The sequence below is a fragment of the Pleurodeles waltl genome, chromosome 3_1, assembly GCF_031143425.1.
Source record: "Pleurodeles waltl isolate 20211129_DDA chromosome 3_1, aPleWal1.hap1.20221129, whole genome shotgun sequence".
Taxonomy (NCBI): Eukaryota; Metazoa; Chordata; class Amphibia; order Caudata; family Salamandridae; genus Pleurodeles; species Pleurodeles waltl.
The window spans coordinates 1493942948-1493962962 of NC_090440.1; the positions used below are offsets into that span (position 1 = coordinate 1493942948).

Consider the following 20015-nt stretch of genomic DNA (forward strand, 5'->3'; position numbering starts at 1 on the left):
ACCATTGATGGTACAAATTCTACTGGGACAAGATCAAGTTCCCTCACCTTGTAGGTCTTTGGTGTCATTCGAGTACTCATCAACTGCATGCCGAGGAAGATGCTGGATGGAGTTGACACAGCCTCAGCATCAGTGGATTTATGCATAGAGCTGAGAACATAGTGGGAGCTATGGTGAACTCAGGTGCACCAGTGTAGCACTCTTGGTGGGTAAACTGGCAGGTTGATTCCAGTCCCTCAATTTATTTTAGGCAAAAAGTCTGTAGAAAGGTTCTAAAGCACAATGTTTAGGGTAAGGCAGATGGAACACAGCCTGAAACTAACCAAGGGGTCCAGGACCTCAGGACTCACTCCAACAGAAGCCACCAGCAGGGTTCAGTGCAGGTTCAGTTGAAATTGGTCACCTGTGCTCTATCAGGAAAGTTGGCTTGTTGCAGATTGTGTGGCCCTTTAAATTAATATATATATAGGTTGCAGGAACGTTTTAGGTAGGCTCACATTCTCAAGTAACCATAACTGGTGCCCTAAGGTAACTATAACTCACACCCTCGCCCTTCACAGTTTTTTTCTAACACTTTTTATTACATTGATATTATCATTGATGTTATCAAAGATGTCATGCCTGCCATAATTTGTGGGTTAATAAGCAGTGCATGGGTAGGGTGCAAGTTATTGTTACCAAATAAGCAAAAGCATAATCTGCATCTGGAAAGCTAGCTTCCTGCCAAGCTTGGTGTTATTCTGTCCAGTGGTTCAGGCTGTCGTGTCTAAAGGTCCTGTGGGAATTAACATCAGAAGCAAAATTTGTTTTTGCCAACTCCTCTTTTTCGCCCCCCCACTTGACAGATCATCCCAAAACTATTTGTGTGCAACAAGAATCACCAAGGCACTTTTTTGAGAAAATTATGTGAAGATTCATCAAACTGTGCCAAAGATATAGGCAAGTCAACAAAAAAAAAAAAATCTAGGGAAAATGGTTCTAACTATAACTCTAGAACTACCTAATGACGACTGCCAGTAGGTAATGTAATATATATATATATATATATATGTATATATATATATATATACAAGTGCCCGTTTTCTGAAGGTGAAGAAATGTATTTTATATGCAAGAAAGGCAGACCAAAAGCATTAACGCATTTCGGCCATACTAGGCCTTGTTCACATCACCAATTCTTTTTAAATCCACTTGTGCATCAAACCGAAAGTAAACATATATCTATGTACAGATATATGTATTGTCACTAGAGTCTTGCCTTCCTTACAACCACTTCCACCAGTCAGGGACGTGCACGCTGATGGGCCCAGAACTCAACAAACAGATCCAAGGCTCCTCGTGCAGGCATCCACAACAAGGAAAAGCCGTCACTCTGAATTGCTGAAAATAATGGTGATTTATTTCAGGCTAACATGTTTTGACCATCAAGGTCTTACTCGTAGCTCTATATCATGTAATGAACTGCCACTTTTCTTAAATTTGGGCCATTGTGTTTTAAGTTTCGTCAATGAAAAAATTAGGGGGGCCGCAAAAATGGCATGGTGGTATGTATGAGCTTGCACTGCGCCATTTTTAGTGGCTATTTTTAACACCTGCTTCTAGCAGGAGTTAAAAGGGGGCACACCATTATCCTTAATGGGCCCCTATGTACATTGCAGAATTAGCACCAACATGTTTTGGTGCTAATCCTGCAAAGTACTACAATAGCGTAAAAAATTAGGAGGCTATTGTCCCTAACCTGCTCCATGGTGTGCCCTATCTTTAATAGATCGCAGACATGGTGGCGTTAGGGAGGCCCAAAGGGGCGCTAAAAAAGTGGTGCTGCATATATAATACGGCACAATTTTTCTTAAATTTGGGCCTTAATGAGGAAACCCAAGGTTCATACAGAGTCAAAACCTGAAATGTTTATGGTAGAATAGCAGTCCACATGTGAATACAATATGTTAATTGTATGAACGTAAAGTTACAAATACGGAGGAGAAGAAATTAAGGGCCTGATTTATACTATTTCAGCACCACATTTGTGGCATTTTTTTACGCAAAAGCGGTGCAACCTTACAAAATACAATTGAATTTTGTAAGTTTGCGCTGCTTTTGCGTCTAAATATGGCTCAAATACAAGGATAAAAAAGTATAAATCAGGCCCTAAGTGTGTTTCAAAGGAAGAAACAAGAAATTAGTGATGATCGCAAAATAATGCAGAGAGGAACAGCTCTGCTGTATTTTATTTCAATTTCGGATTTTATAGGTTGTAACACTATACCAAAAAGTGTATAAGATATTAAATGGCACGATGTACAAAATATTGCAATGTTATTATGACTAAGATGAAACAGAATAAAAGATGGCTTTCACTCTGTAGTTGAAAAAACTGTAATTCTTAGTACCCCCAAAGGAACATTCATATTTTGAAATATTTATTGATCTGCGATTTTGTGAGTTCTTATCTAGTTTTTCTTGAAAGGAGCTCCTCAGGGCAGTGATATTTGAGCATGGATCTAAGGATAAGATTGCATAAAGTGTTTTTGCACTGATGTACTTTAGCTTCCTGGCCTCTAATATATAGCAATTTCCAATAGTAGATCTTGGCATATCATGGAATTACCAGAGATTCTGAATTCTGTTATTTAGGCCCATATTTATACTTTTTTAGCACAGCATTTGCATCGTTTTTGGACGCAAAATGGGCTCAAACTTACAAAATACAATAGTATTTTGGAAGTTTGCGCTGCTTTTGTGTAAAAAAAATACGTAAACGCGCGCTAAAAAAGTATAAAAATGGGCCTTAGTGCTTACAGAAGAATAAGGGCTAGTAGTCTTAGATTAGCACACTGTGTCCCATATTTATACTTTTTTAGAGCCGCATTTGCGCCGCTTTTTGATGCAAAATCGGTGCAACCTTACAAAATACAATTGTATTTTTTTAAGTTTGCACTGATTTTGCGTCAAAAAGCGGCACAAAAAAAGTATAATATGAGCCTATGGATCAAGGCAACAAAATAGCCAGGTTCAGAGTGGCTTTGTGTTTTTTTTTTATTCCGTTATATGGACGAAGCATGGTTTTCCTTCTTTTTAACAACAATGTATCATATGCACGTGGTAGTGTTACAGACTCAGATGTTTAAGTCTCCTAGAACATACCCGAACTTGAAATCGTAAACAGGTTTTGGAAGTGGTCAATGAGATTAATAGGAAAGGTTTCATTCATTTTCTGGGGGAGTTTCCTGAGAATTCTGTAATATTTTGAGTGTCCCTGGGAAGGCCATAGGGAAGCCCCCGCTATACTAGTTTTAGAAGGGGTCAGACTAACGTGTTTTTATTGTCTTTTATCTGTGATGTGTAGGTCACATGATGAAAGCCAGAAGTAATACATGTTAAAGGAAAGAAGATACATAGCAGAGCTGTGGAGTCAGTCAAAGGAGTGCCAAACGGGTACAGAAAGAAAAAGAAACAATGGCTGTGACAACATATGTAAGAGACTAAAAGAGTGGGACAGATTGTTTTGGATTGGAGTGGACCGGATTGGAGTGGGCAGATTGTTTTGGACTGGAGTGGGGCCAACTGTTTTGAATTGGAATGGCCTGGATTGGAGTGGGGCAGAATCTTTTGTATTGGAGTGGGCCAGATTGGAATGGGGCAGATTGTTTTCGATTGAAGTGGGCTGAATTGGAGTGGGGCAGATTGTTTTGGATTGCAGTGGGCTGGATTGGAGTGGGGCATATTGCTTTGGATTGGAGTGGGGCTGACTAGAGTGGGGATGTTGGTTTTGGATAGGAGTGGGGCAGATTGTTTTGGATTGGAGTGGGGCAGAACTTTTTGATTCCAGTGGGGCAGATTGTAGTGGGACAGATTGGTATTGGGCAGATTGTCTTGGATTGCAGTGAGACTGATCATATTGGATTGGAGTGGGGCAGATTGTTTTGAATTGGATTGGGGCAGATTGTTTTGAAATGGAGTGGGGCGAGTTGGAGTGGGGTGAATTACAGTGGAGCAGATTGTTTTCGATTAGAGAATGGCAGATTGGTTTGGATGAGAGTGGGCTGAATTAGAGTGGGGCTGTTAGACTTTTCATCCTTGGCGTGGTCTTCCTTAACTTTTTGCCTTTGTTCCCCAGGTTGTTGATGTGTGGTGGACTTTGGGAGGTCCCTGAGCTGTCGCAATGGCAGCAGGAAGGGGGCCCACCAAGGAAGCATTCTGTGCAGCACAGAAGACATGCCCTACTTTGGAGGGTTTGCAGCAGCAGGCTGCAGACCATGTGGCTGTCAAGGAGACAGGATCACACCTGATCTATTGGGAGAATGACCTCCTGTATAGCGAGCCTAGGGTTCCTGAGCCTAGATCAGCCTGTGTGCTGGTGGTACCCCGGTGCTTCAAGGCCTTCCTACTGGGGTTGGTTCGTGATGTGCCTTTGGCTGGACATTTGGGGCAGGACAAGACCTTTGAGAGGCTTGTCACCCACTTTTACTGGCCCCTAATGCGCAGACACTCAGATGCACATTGCAGGTCTTGTCAGACTTGCCAGGCAAGTGGCAAGAGTGGGGGGAAATGTAAGGCTCCCCTTCAACCTTTACCAGTTGTCAGTACTCCCCTTGAGAGGGTAGGCATTGACATTGTGGGGCCTCTGGATCCCAAGACAGCCATGGGTAACAGGTTTACCCTGGTCTTGGTGAACCATGCCACCCGGTACCCAGAAGCCATTCCTTTGAGATTAATCACTTCCCCTGTGGTGGGTTGTGCTCTGATGGGGGTTTTTGCAGGCACAGGGTTCCCCAAGGAAGTGGTATTTGATAGGGGTACCAACTTCATATTTCTGTGGAAGGAGTGTGAGGTAACCTACAAGTTCACCACCCCTTACCAGCCCAATAGGTCTGGTTGAGAGATTCACTGCACCTTAAAAGGTATGATCATGGGCCTGCCAGAGCCCTTGAGGAAGAAGTAGAATGTCCTCTTGCCTTGCATTCTGTTCACCTACAGGGAGGTGCCTCAAAGGGACTTGGGTTTAGTCCATCTGAGCTGATTTATGGCCACCCTGTGAAGGGACCTTTGAGTCTGGTTAAGGAAGCTTTGGAGAAAGCTCCTAGTAAACCCCCCCAAGCCAGGAGGACATGAAACACTAGTATGACCATCATGTCGCTCTGGTCGAGTTTCAACCTGGACAAAAAATGTGGGTGATGGCACCAGTGGAGCCTAGGGCACTCCAGGATAAGGTGGTGGAGCACAAGAGTGAAGTCATCTACCTGGTGGACTTGCGGTCTCCAAGGAACCCTTTAAGGGTCCTGCATGTCAACCGCCTCAAACCTCACTTTGAGCAGACTGAACTGTCCATGGTCCTTGCAACAGATGATGGCATAGAGGAGGAGAGTGAGCCTCTTCCTGACCTCCTATCTGCAGGAGAAAAAGATGGTTCAGTGGAGGGAGTGATCCTCTCCCCCGCCCTGACAGAGGAACAGCAAGGTGACTGTCACCACATGCTGGGGCAGTTTTCCTCACTGTTTTCCCTGATCCCAGGAGTGACACACTTGTGCACACAAGTTTACAGGGTGACTGACAGGGTCAGGGCATGCATTAAGGCTGAGTTATCCAAAATGCTTACCCAAGGGGTAATTGAGAACTCCAGCAGTCCTTGGGCCAGCCGAGTGGTATTGGTCCCAAAGGCTGCTGCACTTGGTGCCACTCCAGAACTCAGGTTCTGTGTGTACCACCGGGGACTCAATGCGGTCAGCAAGACTGATGCACACCCCATCTCCTGAGCTGATGATCTCATTGACCGGTTGGGAGCTGCCAAGTACCTCAGTACGTTTGATTTAACATCTGAGTACTGGCAGATTGCCTTAACTGAGGGAGCCAAGGAGAGATCAGCATTCTCTACCCCAGATGGACACTTTCAATTTAAAGTGATGCCATTTGGGATGAAGAATGTCCCTGCCACCTTTCAGAGGATGGTCAACCAGGTGTTGGCAGGACTGGATGAGTTCAGTGCCGCCTACCTGGATGACATTGCTGTGTTTAGTTCCACATGGCAAGGTCCGGCTTGTGAGTGGACTCGACGCATCACAAGCCCTTTCTGACGCACACTTGCCCGTGCAGGGTTATTTTTGATGCACCCAAGGTACATTTTCACGTTAACAGTGTTAATGTGTATTTTAAACTAGATAAATACTCTTTTTGCATTTTTATTGATAACTTGACTTGTGTATTGTGGATTTTTGTCATTTTGGTCTTGTTTTGTTTAGATAAATATTTCCTATTTTTCTAAACCTGTGTTGTTCCATTTTGTAGTGTTTTTATTGAGTTACTGTGTGTGTTGGTACAAATACTTTACACCTAGCACTCTGGAGTTAAACCTACTGCTCTGCCAAGCTACCAAGGGGGCAAGCAGGGGTTAGGTGAGGGTGATTTTCTTTTACCCTTACTAGAATGAGGGTCCTTGCTTGGATAGGGGGTAACCTGACTGCCAACCAAAGACCCCATTTCTAACAGGGGCAGATTGCTTTGAAGTGGTGCAGAATGTTTTTATTAGAGTGGGGGAATTGGAGTGGAGCAGATTGCTTTGGAGTGGTACAGATTGAATTTGATTAGATTGGGCCAAATTGGACTGGGGCAGATTGTTTTAGATTGGAGTGGGGCAGATTGGAATGGGGCAGATTGTTTGGATTGGAGTGGGGTGGAGTGTTTTTTATTCGAGTCAGACAGATTGGAGTGGGGCAAATTGCTCTGGAGTGGTGCAGATTGTTTAGAAGGGGGTGAATTGCAGTGGGGCAGATTAGGTTGGGGTGGATTCGTAAGACTGAAGTGGGGTGGACTGGATTGGCGTGGGGTGGATAGGTGTGGAGTAAAGTGGGTTGGATTGGGGTGGAATGTAGTGGGATGGATTTGAGTGGAGTGGATTGGAGTGTTCTGCATGATTATTTGTTAAAACACCCTTTCAGAGATAACACATAATAAAGAAACATTGTTGTGCTGCAATATTCCGAACATGTTAATTGTCATCAGAGTTCCCATGAGCAAAAACAAAGAAAAAAACTTGAGTGAAAAGTGAGAAAAGACGACTTGGCAAAATACAAGAAAGTTAGCTTTAAAAAATAAAACTTTGCAGTTTTGTTTGTCCTGCTGGGCACGTTCTTTCACGTCACAAGCCTTTGATTTTTGGGGCACTAGAAGTTAAAAAGAACAAAATAGTACCTCGAACACGTAGAAAGCAGCGGACAGGCACTAATTCAGTTGAATCAATTAGTGCTTGATCCCTACTCTACACAGAGGAATGGAAATGATGGCAGGCATGCTTTGACAAATAATGAGACTGTAAAGTAGAGTGCCACACAACTCAACAAATGGTGAGCAGCAAGCGGGCTCTAAGCCCTTTACTGTACACAACAGAGTCTTGCAAGCAAGACGCGTGCACGAGCGCATGCACTCGCAGGCTTGCCTCTAAAAGCAGCCCACACACTGGTCTGACACACCAGTCCACAGGCACTGCTTAATTGCCGAATAGACCAGTCTGATCGTTAAAGGGTGAAACAGGACATTCTGAATGTGTACAAACACATATTTTGCACTTGTTCACAAACACACAGGGAAGGTCAAACTGTGGAACATCGTTTTCCCACCCCTTCAGCAGTATTCACACAATAGAGAATTTAACACAAAATGATGGGGCTCCCTGCAGAATGAGAAGAGGGGCTCGAGGCTCCCACATCTCACAGATGTTCATTGGACTTTGCACAAATGCTCAGCATTTTTTGTGAGTAACTTCAAGGTGAATATGAATAAGGCCCTATGTCTACAATACATTAAGGACCTCATTTTGACGCTGGCAGTCTTCAGACCACCAGTCTTGTGGTTGCGGAGGTCTGACTGAGACATTACGACCGTGGCAAACGACCCGCGGTTGGACTGCCAGCACTGTCAAGTTTCCAATGGCCAGTGGCCTGGCAATGCCACCAGTCTCAATCTCCCAGGGCAGCACTGCAAGCAGTGCTTCCCTAGGAATTAGGACCCCTCTCACTGCCGGTGTTTACATGGCAGTTGCACTGTACTAGGTATAGGCAGTGTGGGAGCCCCCCTGGCCAGCTCCCTTTCACAAATAACTGCTGTCGCACTACAGCATTGCCACTGGCTCTGTTATGAGCCAATGTCAATTTTGTTGTGTGTTTTTCCTGCTGGGCCAGCGGGAACAAACTGTGTTTCCACCCGCTGGCCCAGCAGGAACCACATACTAGGAGCTTTGGGAGGGCTGCTGCATAGGTGGTAACCCGACCGCAGGAGTTTGGCAGGTGGCCTTTTCCACCCCACAAACTCTTAATTAGGACCTAAGTGTGGGTCATATGGGTGCACATTAGATGAGCATAGAATATGCAAAGGGCATTATAAAATGTTTGCCAGTACTCTACATGGTACAACTGTGTTGCTGCTCACCTCATTGCATTGCTTCCCCTAACTTCTCTTTCAGTTTCACCCCGGTAATATCCACTGATATAATCTAAATTAAAAACAAAAGGGCATATTCACAAGAAAGTGGCGCGGCGCTGCTCTGAAATTGGCAGTGCCGCGCTGAGTCACTTCAGAAACACGTGGATGCGCCGTATTTACAAAAATAGGGTGCACCCCTAGCTCTGGAACTCAATTTAGCAGCCTAGTGCCAACGCATGAACCATTGCACCATAGTGCAAGTTTGTCTGCGATGCAAGGAATGATTGTTTATGTGCAGGAAGGGACACCTTCTTGCACATAGACAATCATTAACAATCTTTTGCTGTTCCTATGTGTGCTGCAGAAAGCAGCACACACAAAAAACAAAAACGAGAAAAAATAAAAGTATTTCTCCTCATTCTGCCAGGCTAACGCCACCCCTGAGGTGGCGTTAGAATTTGGGCCCTGATTTATACTTTTTGGTGCAAAACTGCACTAACGCAGTTTTGCACCAAAAGGTTTAGCACCGGCTTGCACCATTTCTGAGCACCAGACGGGCACCATATTTATGGAATGGTGCAGGCCAGTGCAAAGGGTAGGCTAGCATGAAAAAATGACATTAGCAGGGTTGGGCTGCTGGTATGGAAGAAGGGGGTTTTGCACCAAAAAATGACATTAGTCAGGTTAGAGTAAAAAAATAATTACTCTAACCAGGCCTAGCTTAATTTTCTGATGCAAAACTATCCATACCACATGACTCCTGTCTTAAAAAAGACAGGAGTCATGCCCACCTCTCCAATGTCCCTTGGTCCTGCCTTAGATTTACGTTTCCATGGAAATCTGGGGCAGTGTCAAAAAGTAATGGGTGTTCCGTGGATACGCCCACAGCAATACCCTTTGCATGCCCCTCTGCCACAGAAAACTGCAGTGGGGGCCCATATTTACAAGGCAACGCTAAGCCACAAAAAGAGGCTTAACACCGCCTTGTATATATGGCGCAGAGCACAGAGCCACCAGAGCATCACAAAAAGTAATACGCTAGGGGCTTGTAAATATGCCTCTATGTCTGTTCGGTATACACAGATCCTACCTCCGGTATGGATTGAAGTGAATTTGATGGAATGCACAGCACAAAGGACACGTGCAGGATTGAAATTTCATAGACATATTTCTGGCTAACACCTGGAAAAAGATTTGTGAATTTGCTATGAAGAGTATAAATTAAAGAATCAATAAACCGCTCACATATAAAACATGTGAAATAATAATTTATTTTAAAAAAACAACTCAGAAATATTTTACTACATTTAGTACCAATGTTGGTCATGTTAATGAAAGAACTTTTTTACCTGAACAATACCGGTTACTTGACCGATTTTAAAGAGTCTCAGTATGTCAGTGATTAAAACTCATGTGGGCAGCATTAAAATGCTCTCTGTTAATAATTTATCATTGAAATGTGTCAGTCACTTTGTCTGTCTATCTGAACAATGAAAACCTGTGTTTAGACAGCATTTGTTTTTACCTCAGATAATTTCCGAAGATTTGCAAAATGGGAACTTGTCAACATTTTGGGCGGTACTGTCCTTACATCGGTTAAAAATAATGCTAAACATTATCTACAAATATCATATGTATTATTTTGATAAGAATTTCAATTAAAAGTGAGCGAACGTATATCTTTACACCCCTGATAATATATATCGCAGCTAAGCCCAGAAAATGGTTGGCTTAGTGAGTTCAATGATAGCTACTGAAAAATGTAATCAGTAGATCACAATTTTCATTCAGGGCGAAACACATCTAACCTTCCATCCTTCTGAGGTTGGCAATTTGAGCATGACGATGTCGGCAGACTGTAACATTTGCTATTACAGAAATGTGTCATAAAGTAGGATATAATGAAATGAATATTAATATTATACTTCCACCTTCAGTGTCAGAGATAGACAGTCACATCTATACATATGCAGATTTTTTTTGTTAAAACTTACAATCACTCCGCTGCTTGTCTGTCTTCTTTGTTGATTGTGGGTTTTTTTGTAGAATATGCCTCCAGGATTGAATTGTGTACTCCAGATAATCATATTCCCTTCATAATAGATATCCATCCCGGTAATTCGTGAATTCTGTTCAATGCGGGAAATTTTTTGATGCACTTCACTGTAGTTGAATGGATACATGTAGCTTAAGATCTCAGTGTCATTAGCAATGTAGAGTATCTGCTCTTCAGAACCTGTACATTGGTGAATAGAAAATGCAGGCATATGTTCAATATAACTCATTTCATACACGATATTACAATTTTGTTAGATTTTATCACTTTGTTTGGTGGACAATCTACCATAATTCTGGTAGATCAGCTGACTATACATACGCACTGGATTGATACTCTTGGCCAGCTTTAGTATCTTGAAAGATTTATTATATATTGCAAGCTAAAGGGCAAGCCTGGTCATTGATACAACCGCATTGAAGCCTCACACTGGCCCACCACTTTCAGATTGGTGAGAAAGGGCAGTAACTGGCAGAAAGTCAGCAGAACTACCCAAAAGGGCATTGATACTGGACTTTGCTACCCAGTTGAAACACTTCAAGTGGCACGAAAAGTGGGAGCCAAAAAAGTGTAGAGTGGCACGGGGAATCAGACAAAGGGTCTAAACATGCCCCGGACTGTTTAAATCGTACCATTGTACCAGAATGGCAGAGGCAGATTGGACTGTATTAGTAGTATAGTACAAAACCCGATTATTTATAGGCAAAAAATACTTTAACTAACGATAATAGTTCACTGTATTAGGAATCGCAATGCAGATATTGCAAGCCCTTCAGTTTGTTCATAGTGATTCACAATATCTATCTGTGAGAAAGGCTGCAGAAGTCTTTCATTTTCATATAGCGAAAACTGGAATTCTACGCTAGTGCTGTTATTCAAGATGTAATACTTAGGTCATCTAGAATGCCATGTGTGAGGGCATGAGCTGTGGAATGGGGGCTCTATGACTGCCTATAAAAACATAAGTAAGGAACTTCACTGTTTTGATGTTTTAGATTGTGGCTCAAATGTCCATTCATCTGCAATTTTTAAAGTGATTTCGTTAATTATTAATAAAAACATGTTTTATATGATCCTTGTAGGCAACCATAATTACTTAAAAGTTGAAATATGACTATTGTATATGCCTGTAGTGCACAGTGGCCAAATGCGACTGAATGGAATGTTGAACTGAGTAATTCCCAGTCACTGATATCAGTTCAAATGATTTACCCATAAGTTTCTTGTTGTTCTCTTTGACATGCCTTGCGTCAAACTGGTATGCATAGATGTTGAATGCTCGCTGTGCCATGGAACTCAAACTGTGTATCAAGTTGTACCACTAATGTTAACTAAATTAGCAAACTAGTCTGCTGATCTGGTTTTCGCTCTCATTGGGAGCTATTTTTGACAGTTTGGGCTGGACCTATTTCTACTGGAGCAGACCTGCAGGAGGTTGGGCTCTGTCTGAAGTGGCATACTGGGTGGACAAAAAATCAATGGCATCAAATGCATCCCTGACTGTCAGAGACCGAGTTTAATTCACTTTTTTATTTTTCTGAATTTAGAGAAAACCTGGATCAGAATGATTGGTCTTTGTTAGGTTGTATCTTTTTTGTTTCAAAAGTAAATATCAATCAATTTATGTAATGAGTATAGCCCCGAAGAATCTTATTAACTTGCACGTCACAGTTATATAACAAGTTTGAAAGTGTGAAAGCCTTTGTTAGAAAAACAGCCAAATAACTCTGCGAAAGACAGTGATAGTTTATGAGTGTGTAGTATTTGAATGACACTTGATTGGACCTGTACATTATTTATTGCTATGTTTATGTTTTTTAATTTGCATATAGCTTTCATTCCAAGAGCTTTACACACAGTTGTCATCAAAGTCGTATATATAATAATGAGTAAAGCCGGTGTTTGTGAACATATGATGAAGATAATAAAAGCAGTAACATGTCAGCCTTAAGAAGAGGAATTGGATTGGAACCAGTGGGAGGGCTGGGAAAAGCAAGGGGAATAGATGAGATCTGAAGTCAGTGTTGGATGAGTTATTTACTGAGAAGAATATTCAAGAGGCAAAGCAGGGCAGAGCAGAGCATTGTTTACTGTGAACAAAGGTTTTTATAATAATCTGGCAAGAAAACGTAAATAGATGGAAAGGTAGACAGGTGAATCCCAACGGATATGTTTAGGAACTGGGTACTGTGCACACGGGAGCGTTTGAAGTAGAACCTACCGCTTGATCATGTGAAATATATTGTTCTAAGCACTGCTTACTGTCAACATTTTTTTCCCTTATAAAAGGCTACTTCTGTTAGAAATAGTCTGTTAAAAGCTGTCAGGATCGGATTGGGATAGAAAACAAGCCCAGACACCATAATAAAAGTGGTCCTCATTAACAAATCAGGTAGCTAAAAAGCGGCCCACATTTGCAAATCGGAACTGTTTTTAACTTTTAAAGACACACTAAACAGGTATTTGCAAGAATATTGGATGCATTTGGGCTTGCTGCTTGCAACCTTTGTGCTAATATAAGAAAAGTCAAAATCAAAAACAGACAATCAGACCATGAAACAGACCCACAAACATCATGCACCACCTTGTAACACTAGTCCTTCGGGCACTGTTGGATTGCACTGTAGGCTAAAATAAGGTGATGGATGGAATACTCATATTAATTTCAGGTACTAAGAATTGCTCAGGGATGCATCCCAATCCATTGTTTTTCACACACAATGCCACCTCAGTTTGGACTCAGCTAATTGCAAATCAATCTTGACCCTGCTTCTCATGGGAACAGTCCAATCCAAATGGACCAGAACAAAAGCAACCTAGGACTGGTTTCACCCTATTTGGGGCTCCTGTCCCATGTATAGAGTGGTTCCAGTAGCACACTGAGCCCAGGACCACAACTGGGCTTTCCTGGAACACTTTGGGGCATATTTATACTCCGTTTGCGCCGAATTTGCATCGTTTTTTTCGACGCAAATTCGACGCAAAACTAACTCCATATTTATACTTTGGCGTTAGACGCGTCTAGCGCCAAAGTATGAGGAATGAGCGTCATTTTTTTGTGTGAACGCCTTCCTTGCGTTAATGAGATGCAAGGTAGGCGTTCCCGTCTAAAAAAATGACTGCGACGCAAATGCGTCGTATTTATACTCCCGGGCAAAAATGACGCCCGGGAGTGGGCGGGGAAAAAACCCCGCATTTGCGCCTCTTTTTAACGCCTGGGTCAGGGCAGGCGTTAAGGGACCTGTGGGCTCAAAATGAGCCCACAGCTGCTCTCCCATGCCACCAGGGACCCCCCCTGCCACCCTTGCCTACCCCAGGAGGACACCCAAGGATGGAGGGACCCATCCCAGGGACATTCAGGTAAGTTCAGGTAAGTATAATTTTTAAAAAAAAGAAAAAAAAATGTTGGCATAGGGGGGCCTGATTTGTGCCCCCCTACATGCCACAATGCCCAATGACCATGCCCAGGGGACATAAGTCCCCTGGGCATGGCCATTGGGCAAGGGGGCATGACTCCTGTCTTTACTAAGACAGGAGTCATGTAAATGGCGTCTGGGCGTCGTTAAAAATGGCGCAAATCGGGTGGAGGCGATTTTTTTGCCTCTACCTGACTTGCCCCATTTTAAGACGCCCTAATGCCATTTTCCCCAACGCCGGCGCTGCCTGGTGTACGTGTTTTTTTTCCACGCACACCAGGCAGCGCCGGTCTGCTAGCGCCGGCTAACGCCATTCAATAAATACGGCGCCCGCATGGCGCTTCAGAATGGCGTTAGCCGGCGCTAATCTTTTTGGCGCAAAACTGCGATAGCGCAGTTTTGCGTCAAAAAGTATAAATATGGCCCTTAGGGCATCAACTGCATAAACAACAAGGCGATGGATAGAATGCTTAAATTAACCTTAGCCACTGACAATTGCTTAAGGTTGCACCCTATTCCATTGTTTTCCACCCACAATGCCACCTCAGTTTAGACCCAGCCACATGCAAATCAGTCTTCACAATGCTCCTCATTGGAACAGTCCAGTCTGAACTGACTGGCCAGGTCCTTCCTGAATCAGAACACAAGTAACCTAGGACCGGTTTTGTCCAAATTAGGGCTCCTCAGCAATTTATTTATTTGTATTTATTACTGCTTGCGCTTTTTTGGCTCTTGTAGCCGCAATAAAGCTCCTTTTAATTGAATTGGTTCCAGTTGCACAGCAGGAACACGGTGCAGATCTGTACACACACGGTGCAGTGAGGGCATCAAATGCAAAACAACAAGGTGATGAATTGAATGCTTGAATTAATCCCAGCCACTGGCTATCTCTTGGGGTTGCATCTCAATCCATAATTTTTCGCCCAGCATGCTACCTCAATTTGGACACAGCCATATGCAAATCAGTCTTGACATTGCTCCTCATGGGAACAGTCTAGCCCGAGGTGATATGGTGTGCAAAACAACGATGGATTGGGATGTGGCCCCAGTAATTACCAGTGGCTGAGATTAATTCAAGCATTGCATCCATCACTTTTGTGTGTGCTTTAGTGTAACACCCTAACTGTGACAGGGATGCTCAGATTTGGTTCTCATTTACACTGTGTCACTGGAACCAAGCTGTGCACTGCTAATGAGCCCAAAACTAGGGCAAAAATGGTTTGGGATTGCTTGTGTTCTGGTACAGGGATGAGCTGGCAGTTTGGACTGGACTATCTGATTGGAGCAGGGAGAAGAATGATTTGCATATAGTTGGTTCTAAACTGAGGTGACATAGTGTGCAAAATAACAATGGTTTGAGATGCAGCCCTGAGTAATTAACAGTGTCTGAGATTAAGTCACGCATTAAATGTATCACTTTTTTATATCCTTAAAGTGTCAACCTAAGTGGGATGGGTATGGCCAGACATGGGTCCCGTGCACCCCGTGTCACTGCAACCAAGCTTTACCTGGCTGATGAGTCCCTAACTAGAACAAAACCAGTCCTAGGATACTTGTGTTCTCATTCAGGAATAATGTGGCTTGGTCGATCTGGTTGGGCTATTTCAATTGGAGCAGGGTCAAAACTGCTTTTTATCTAGCAGGGTCCCAAGTAAGGAGGCATGGTGTGCAAAATAATGGATTGGGATTCCACCCAAGTAATTACAAGTGGTTAAGATTAAACCAAGCATTTCATTCTTCACTCTTGTATACACTTTAGTGTGTCACCCTAAGCGGGATGGTTATGCCCAGTGGTGGGTCCCATGGACACTGTGTCACTGGAACAAACTAGTGAGCCTATAACTAGGGCAAAATCAATCCTGGTTTGCTTGTGATCCAGTTCAAGGAGGATCTGGCTTGGCAGTTTGGGCTGTTGCAATTGGAGCAGGGTCAATATGATTTCCATATAGTTGGGGCCAAGCTGAGGTGACATGGTGTGCGAAATAATGATGGACTGGGATGTGGCCTGAGTGATTACCAGTGGCTGAGATTAATTCAAGCATCCCATGCATCATTGTTTTGTAAACTTATTGTGTCACCCTTAGTGGGATGGGTATGCCCAGACGTGGGTCCCGTGCACACTTTGTCACTGGAACCAAGCTGTAGCCAGCTGATGAGCCCATAACTAGGGCAAAACTGGTCCTGAGTTGCTTGTGTTCTCGTTCAGGAAGGAGCTGGCATGGCAGTTCAGACTGGACTGTTCACATTGGAGCATGGTCAAGACAGATTTGCATATAGCTAGGCCAAAACGGAGGTGTCATGGTGTGCAAAATAATGTTGGATTGGGGTGCGGTCATAGTGATTATCAGTGGTGAGTTTAATTCAAGCATTCCATCCATCATTGTTTTATAAATGTGTTATTTAAGTTTCAAGGGACTCCCCTATGGCAATGATACTCAGCTCGTGCCGAAATTTGATAACAAACTACTCATTTTGTTCATTGACTTCAGTAATGCCCTACTACAGTCAATAACTTAATGGCCATGAACTACTTAAATCTAAATGGTGATAAGACGGAAATTATAATTATAGTTGGAGAACTTTCAGTTTCCCTACTATTTTATGACAAAAGCCTGGGGGTCTTATTTAATCAAGAGCTATCTTTAAAGCACAATTCAATACAATATGGCACTCGCTAGACTACGTTTGTGGGGAGTTTAAATGTATCCATCATAAAGTTGTTTCTGCTGAGAAAGATTTTTCCAGTCGTCCCCCATGATATACAACTTCGATCTTTATGGCAATGACACGATCTGGACACCAGTTATTTTCAAAATAAATTAATATGTTAGTTTCCTTAGGTTTCTGGATCCTAATTGCTGAAATACCTTTAGAATAATTCTCTTTTCTGTAGGGCATAAAATACCATCACTTATTGTCTCTCATGTTCAGGGCCTGCCTTTTTACTATGGTTTCCCTTGGGTCAAAATGACCCTGGTTGATAGTCATGCTGTTTAATTAAATACAGCAAATCTTTACAATCAACTAATTTGGGTTTAAAACCTTTGGATTGCATCAATCCACCAGGAAGTATTCACTAGAGTAAGAAACTTCCCACAATGGCAACATTACTGTATTGTTCAGTTAAAAACCTCTGATGGAGCAGAAACTCATGAACTCACTCAAACACCGAGAGTGCGTTTATAATTTACAAAAAAATAAAAACAACTTTCACCGGTTATGCGGTGGTGATTATAACTAATATAGCGACAGTGAATATCCCAAGGCTGTGATCGGAAACCCATGTTATCACATGAGGCAAGGAAGCTGTACTTTAACACATCCAAAAACAAAAAAGGAATAATAGACATTCCAAAGAATTATGGGGGTTATTCTAACTTTGGAGGAGGTGTTAATCCGTCCCAAAAGTGACGGAAAAGTGACGGATTTACCACCAGCCGTATTACGAGTCCATTATATCCTATGGAACTCGTAATACGGCTGGTGGTATATCCGTCACTTTACCGTCACTTTTGGGAAGGATTAACACTCCTCCAAAGTTAGAATAACCCCCTATGTCCCTTAGCAACTATGATGTGCACAATCTGGTGATGTGCTTCGTTATGGAACTGTGGGAACAGACCTTTTGAAGACTTACCCTTTGCTATGCAATCGCTGTTTCTTTTTTTAAAATCTTTGTCACACGTGCACTTAAAGGATCCTTTGGTGTTAGTACAATGGTGGGAACAGCTGCCCAGGAGTTCACACTCATTTTTATCTGTAAAAGGAAGCACATTGTTTTATTCCTACTTTAGAATTCACCAATGGCCCAATGCATTGGGTACTTGCATACACCATATTCTTATCACGGCCTCTATCTGACCCGCAGACCTACTTCACACAATGATTCGTCCTTCCGCGACAGGGATTTGAAATATGCACTGCCAGTGCAGGCGACAGTAGTCAGGCGGGTACAAGGAAAATACATCTCCGGAAATGCTTTTCATTTGCTTTTCCCGTTTTTCAAAACTATGTTTTCCACAAATATCAGTGAGTTTTGATTTCTAATAGTAGAATAATGTACTGCAAGTTATCAGCTTTAAGCCCTTATTGAAGAATTGCCTAGAGTTGGCAGGACATCAACAGGGAACGCTGAACATAGCATAGCATTTCTGTCAGAAAAGAGTGAAACACAAACCTCCCTCTACATAGCATTTTCGTGTAACATGCACATGGTGCAGTTCTACACATTCATATACCATTCATTCAAGATATAAACTCCAAGCTCCATGAGATAATGTAAATAATTCATTATGTCGCCTAAGGGACAATCTTGGATTCTTCATAGTATATTTTGTGACAGTTCTGCAGTAGGTCTGTAATCACCGAGGGTTAGGAAAAACACTTAGACATCACCAATAAAGAAACCTAAACCCAGGAGAAGCACAACAAAAACACACATGCTTTCGGTAAATTAAACTCATTGCCAGGCAATGTTAGCATACTAACCCTATAATTTGCAATGCAAATCTAGAATCATGTTAAAACGTAAAATGCAAGAGGAATCCAATTAGCCAATCATATTTAGATCTTAAAGAAAACAGAATTTTGATGTAGGATGCAAGAACATGTCCACCTTCCTTCTAACGGCATGGTGCACCATACTATTTTGTTAAAACCTCAGTTTTACAGAATATCTTGATGTATTTATTCGATGTTGCAATCTGTTCAGCTGAAAAGCGACAAAGTCACTTCTTGTTGGTTGACAATTGTATGTATGGTGTGGTATGACTTGCAGCCTCCACTTCCAGTGCAAAAACAGCAATAGCAACAAAGTAGATATTCAGGCGAGGTCGAATGCTATACCTTTACTGCACTGCTCAGTTCTTTTATAACCTCCATCCCATGACGTCCAAAAAACCTGTATTTTGTAGTTTTCCCTGGAACACCACTCAATCTCTTATTTTCTATGTTTGTGCTTAATGTAATTCATAAAGTAACATTTATGATTTTGAAATTCTTTCACTTCTTATTTTGTGTGATGCCATCCGTTTGCTTTTGTAACAGCTGTTTGACAACCTGCCTCACTTGGAATGACCAGCTCTTCTGTGCCTGGCTGACATATAGATGTGCAACCTATAATAGAAGCCCTCATTATGGAAGGCCTGCAAAACCCGATTCAATGCAAACTCCATTTTGTTCTGAATCAAGATTGCAAACCAGACACAAACTTTAAACATAAGGAGGCATATTTATACTTGTTTTGCGCAAAATTTGCATACATTTTTTTAACGCAACTTCGGTGCAAAACTAACTCCATATTTATACTTTGGCGCTAGACCTATCTAGTGCCATTTTTTATGGAATTAAAGTCATTTATTAGACGTGGAAAACTAGTTTGCGTCAATGGGATGCAAAGTAGGCGTTCAAGTGCAAAAAATGACTCTATGACCTTAGCGCCATATTTATACCCCATGCTAAAATCACACACGGGGGAGGAGGGGTCAAATAATTATCAACGCCTGGGTCAGGGCAGGCGTTAGGGGACATGTGGGCCTATTTCCATGGTGGAGCACCATGGAATAAGCCCACAAGTGCCCTCCCCAGGCCTCAGGGACACCCCAACCCACACCAGAGGTACAGCGGAGGATGGGGGACCCCATCCCAGGTAAGTAACGGTAAGTAAAGGTAAGTTAAAGTAAGTATTTACCTTTTTTCATTAAAATGGCATAGGGGACCCAGAAATGGGCCCCCATACATGGCACTGGGTGCAATGGCCATGTCCTGGGGACCCTTGTCCCCTGTGCTGGCCATTGGGGTGGTGGGCATGACTCCTTTCTATGATAAGACAGGAGTAATGTGGTATGATAGGTTTAGCATCAATAAATGACACTAGGCTGGTTAGAGTCATCTTTTTATACTCTAACCAGCCTAACGTAATTTTTAATGCTGAACCCTCTACTCCCATACTGCCACCCCCACCCAGTTAACGTCATTCTCCATGATGTTAGCCCACACTTTGCTCCAGATTGCACCACTGCGTAAATAAGACGCTCAGCAGGCGTCTTGAAATGGTGCTATCTGGCAGTATACTTTTTGATGCTAAACTGTGTTAGCGCAGACAAGCGTTAAAAAGTATAAATCAGGGCCTG

The 20015-nt window shown here is 42.6% G+C and overlaps 1 protein-coding gene across 1 annotated transcript in view; it reads right to left on the reverse strand.

Annotated features, from left to right (window-relative positions):
* Positions 1-20015, reverse strand: part of LRP1B (LDL receptor related protein 1B) — a 4500992-nt gene that overhangs the window by 358675 nt on the left and 4122302 nt on the right. The window contains exons 77-78 of the mRNA XM_069225083.1: positions 17522-17641; positions 10407-10648 (exon numbers count right to left, since the gene is read on the reverse strand). Of these exons, the coding sequence (XP_069081184.1) occupies positions 10407-10648; positions 17522-17641 (362 nt within the window). The remainder of the gene's footprint in view (positions 1-10406; positions 10649-17521; positions 17642-20015) is intronic.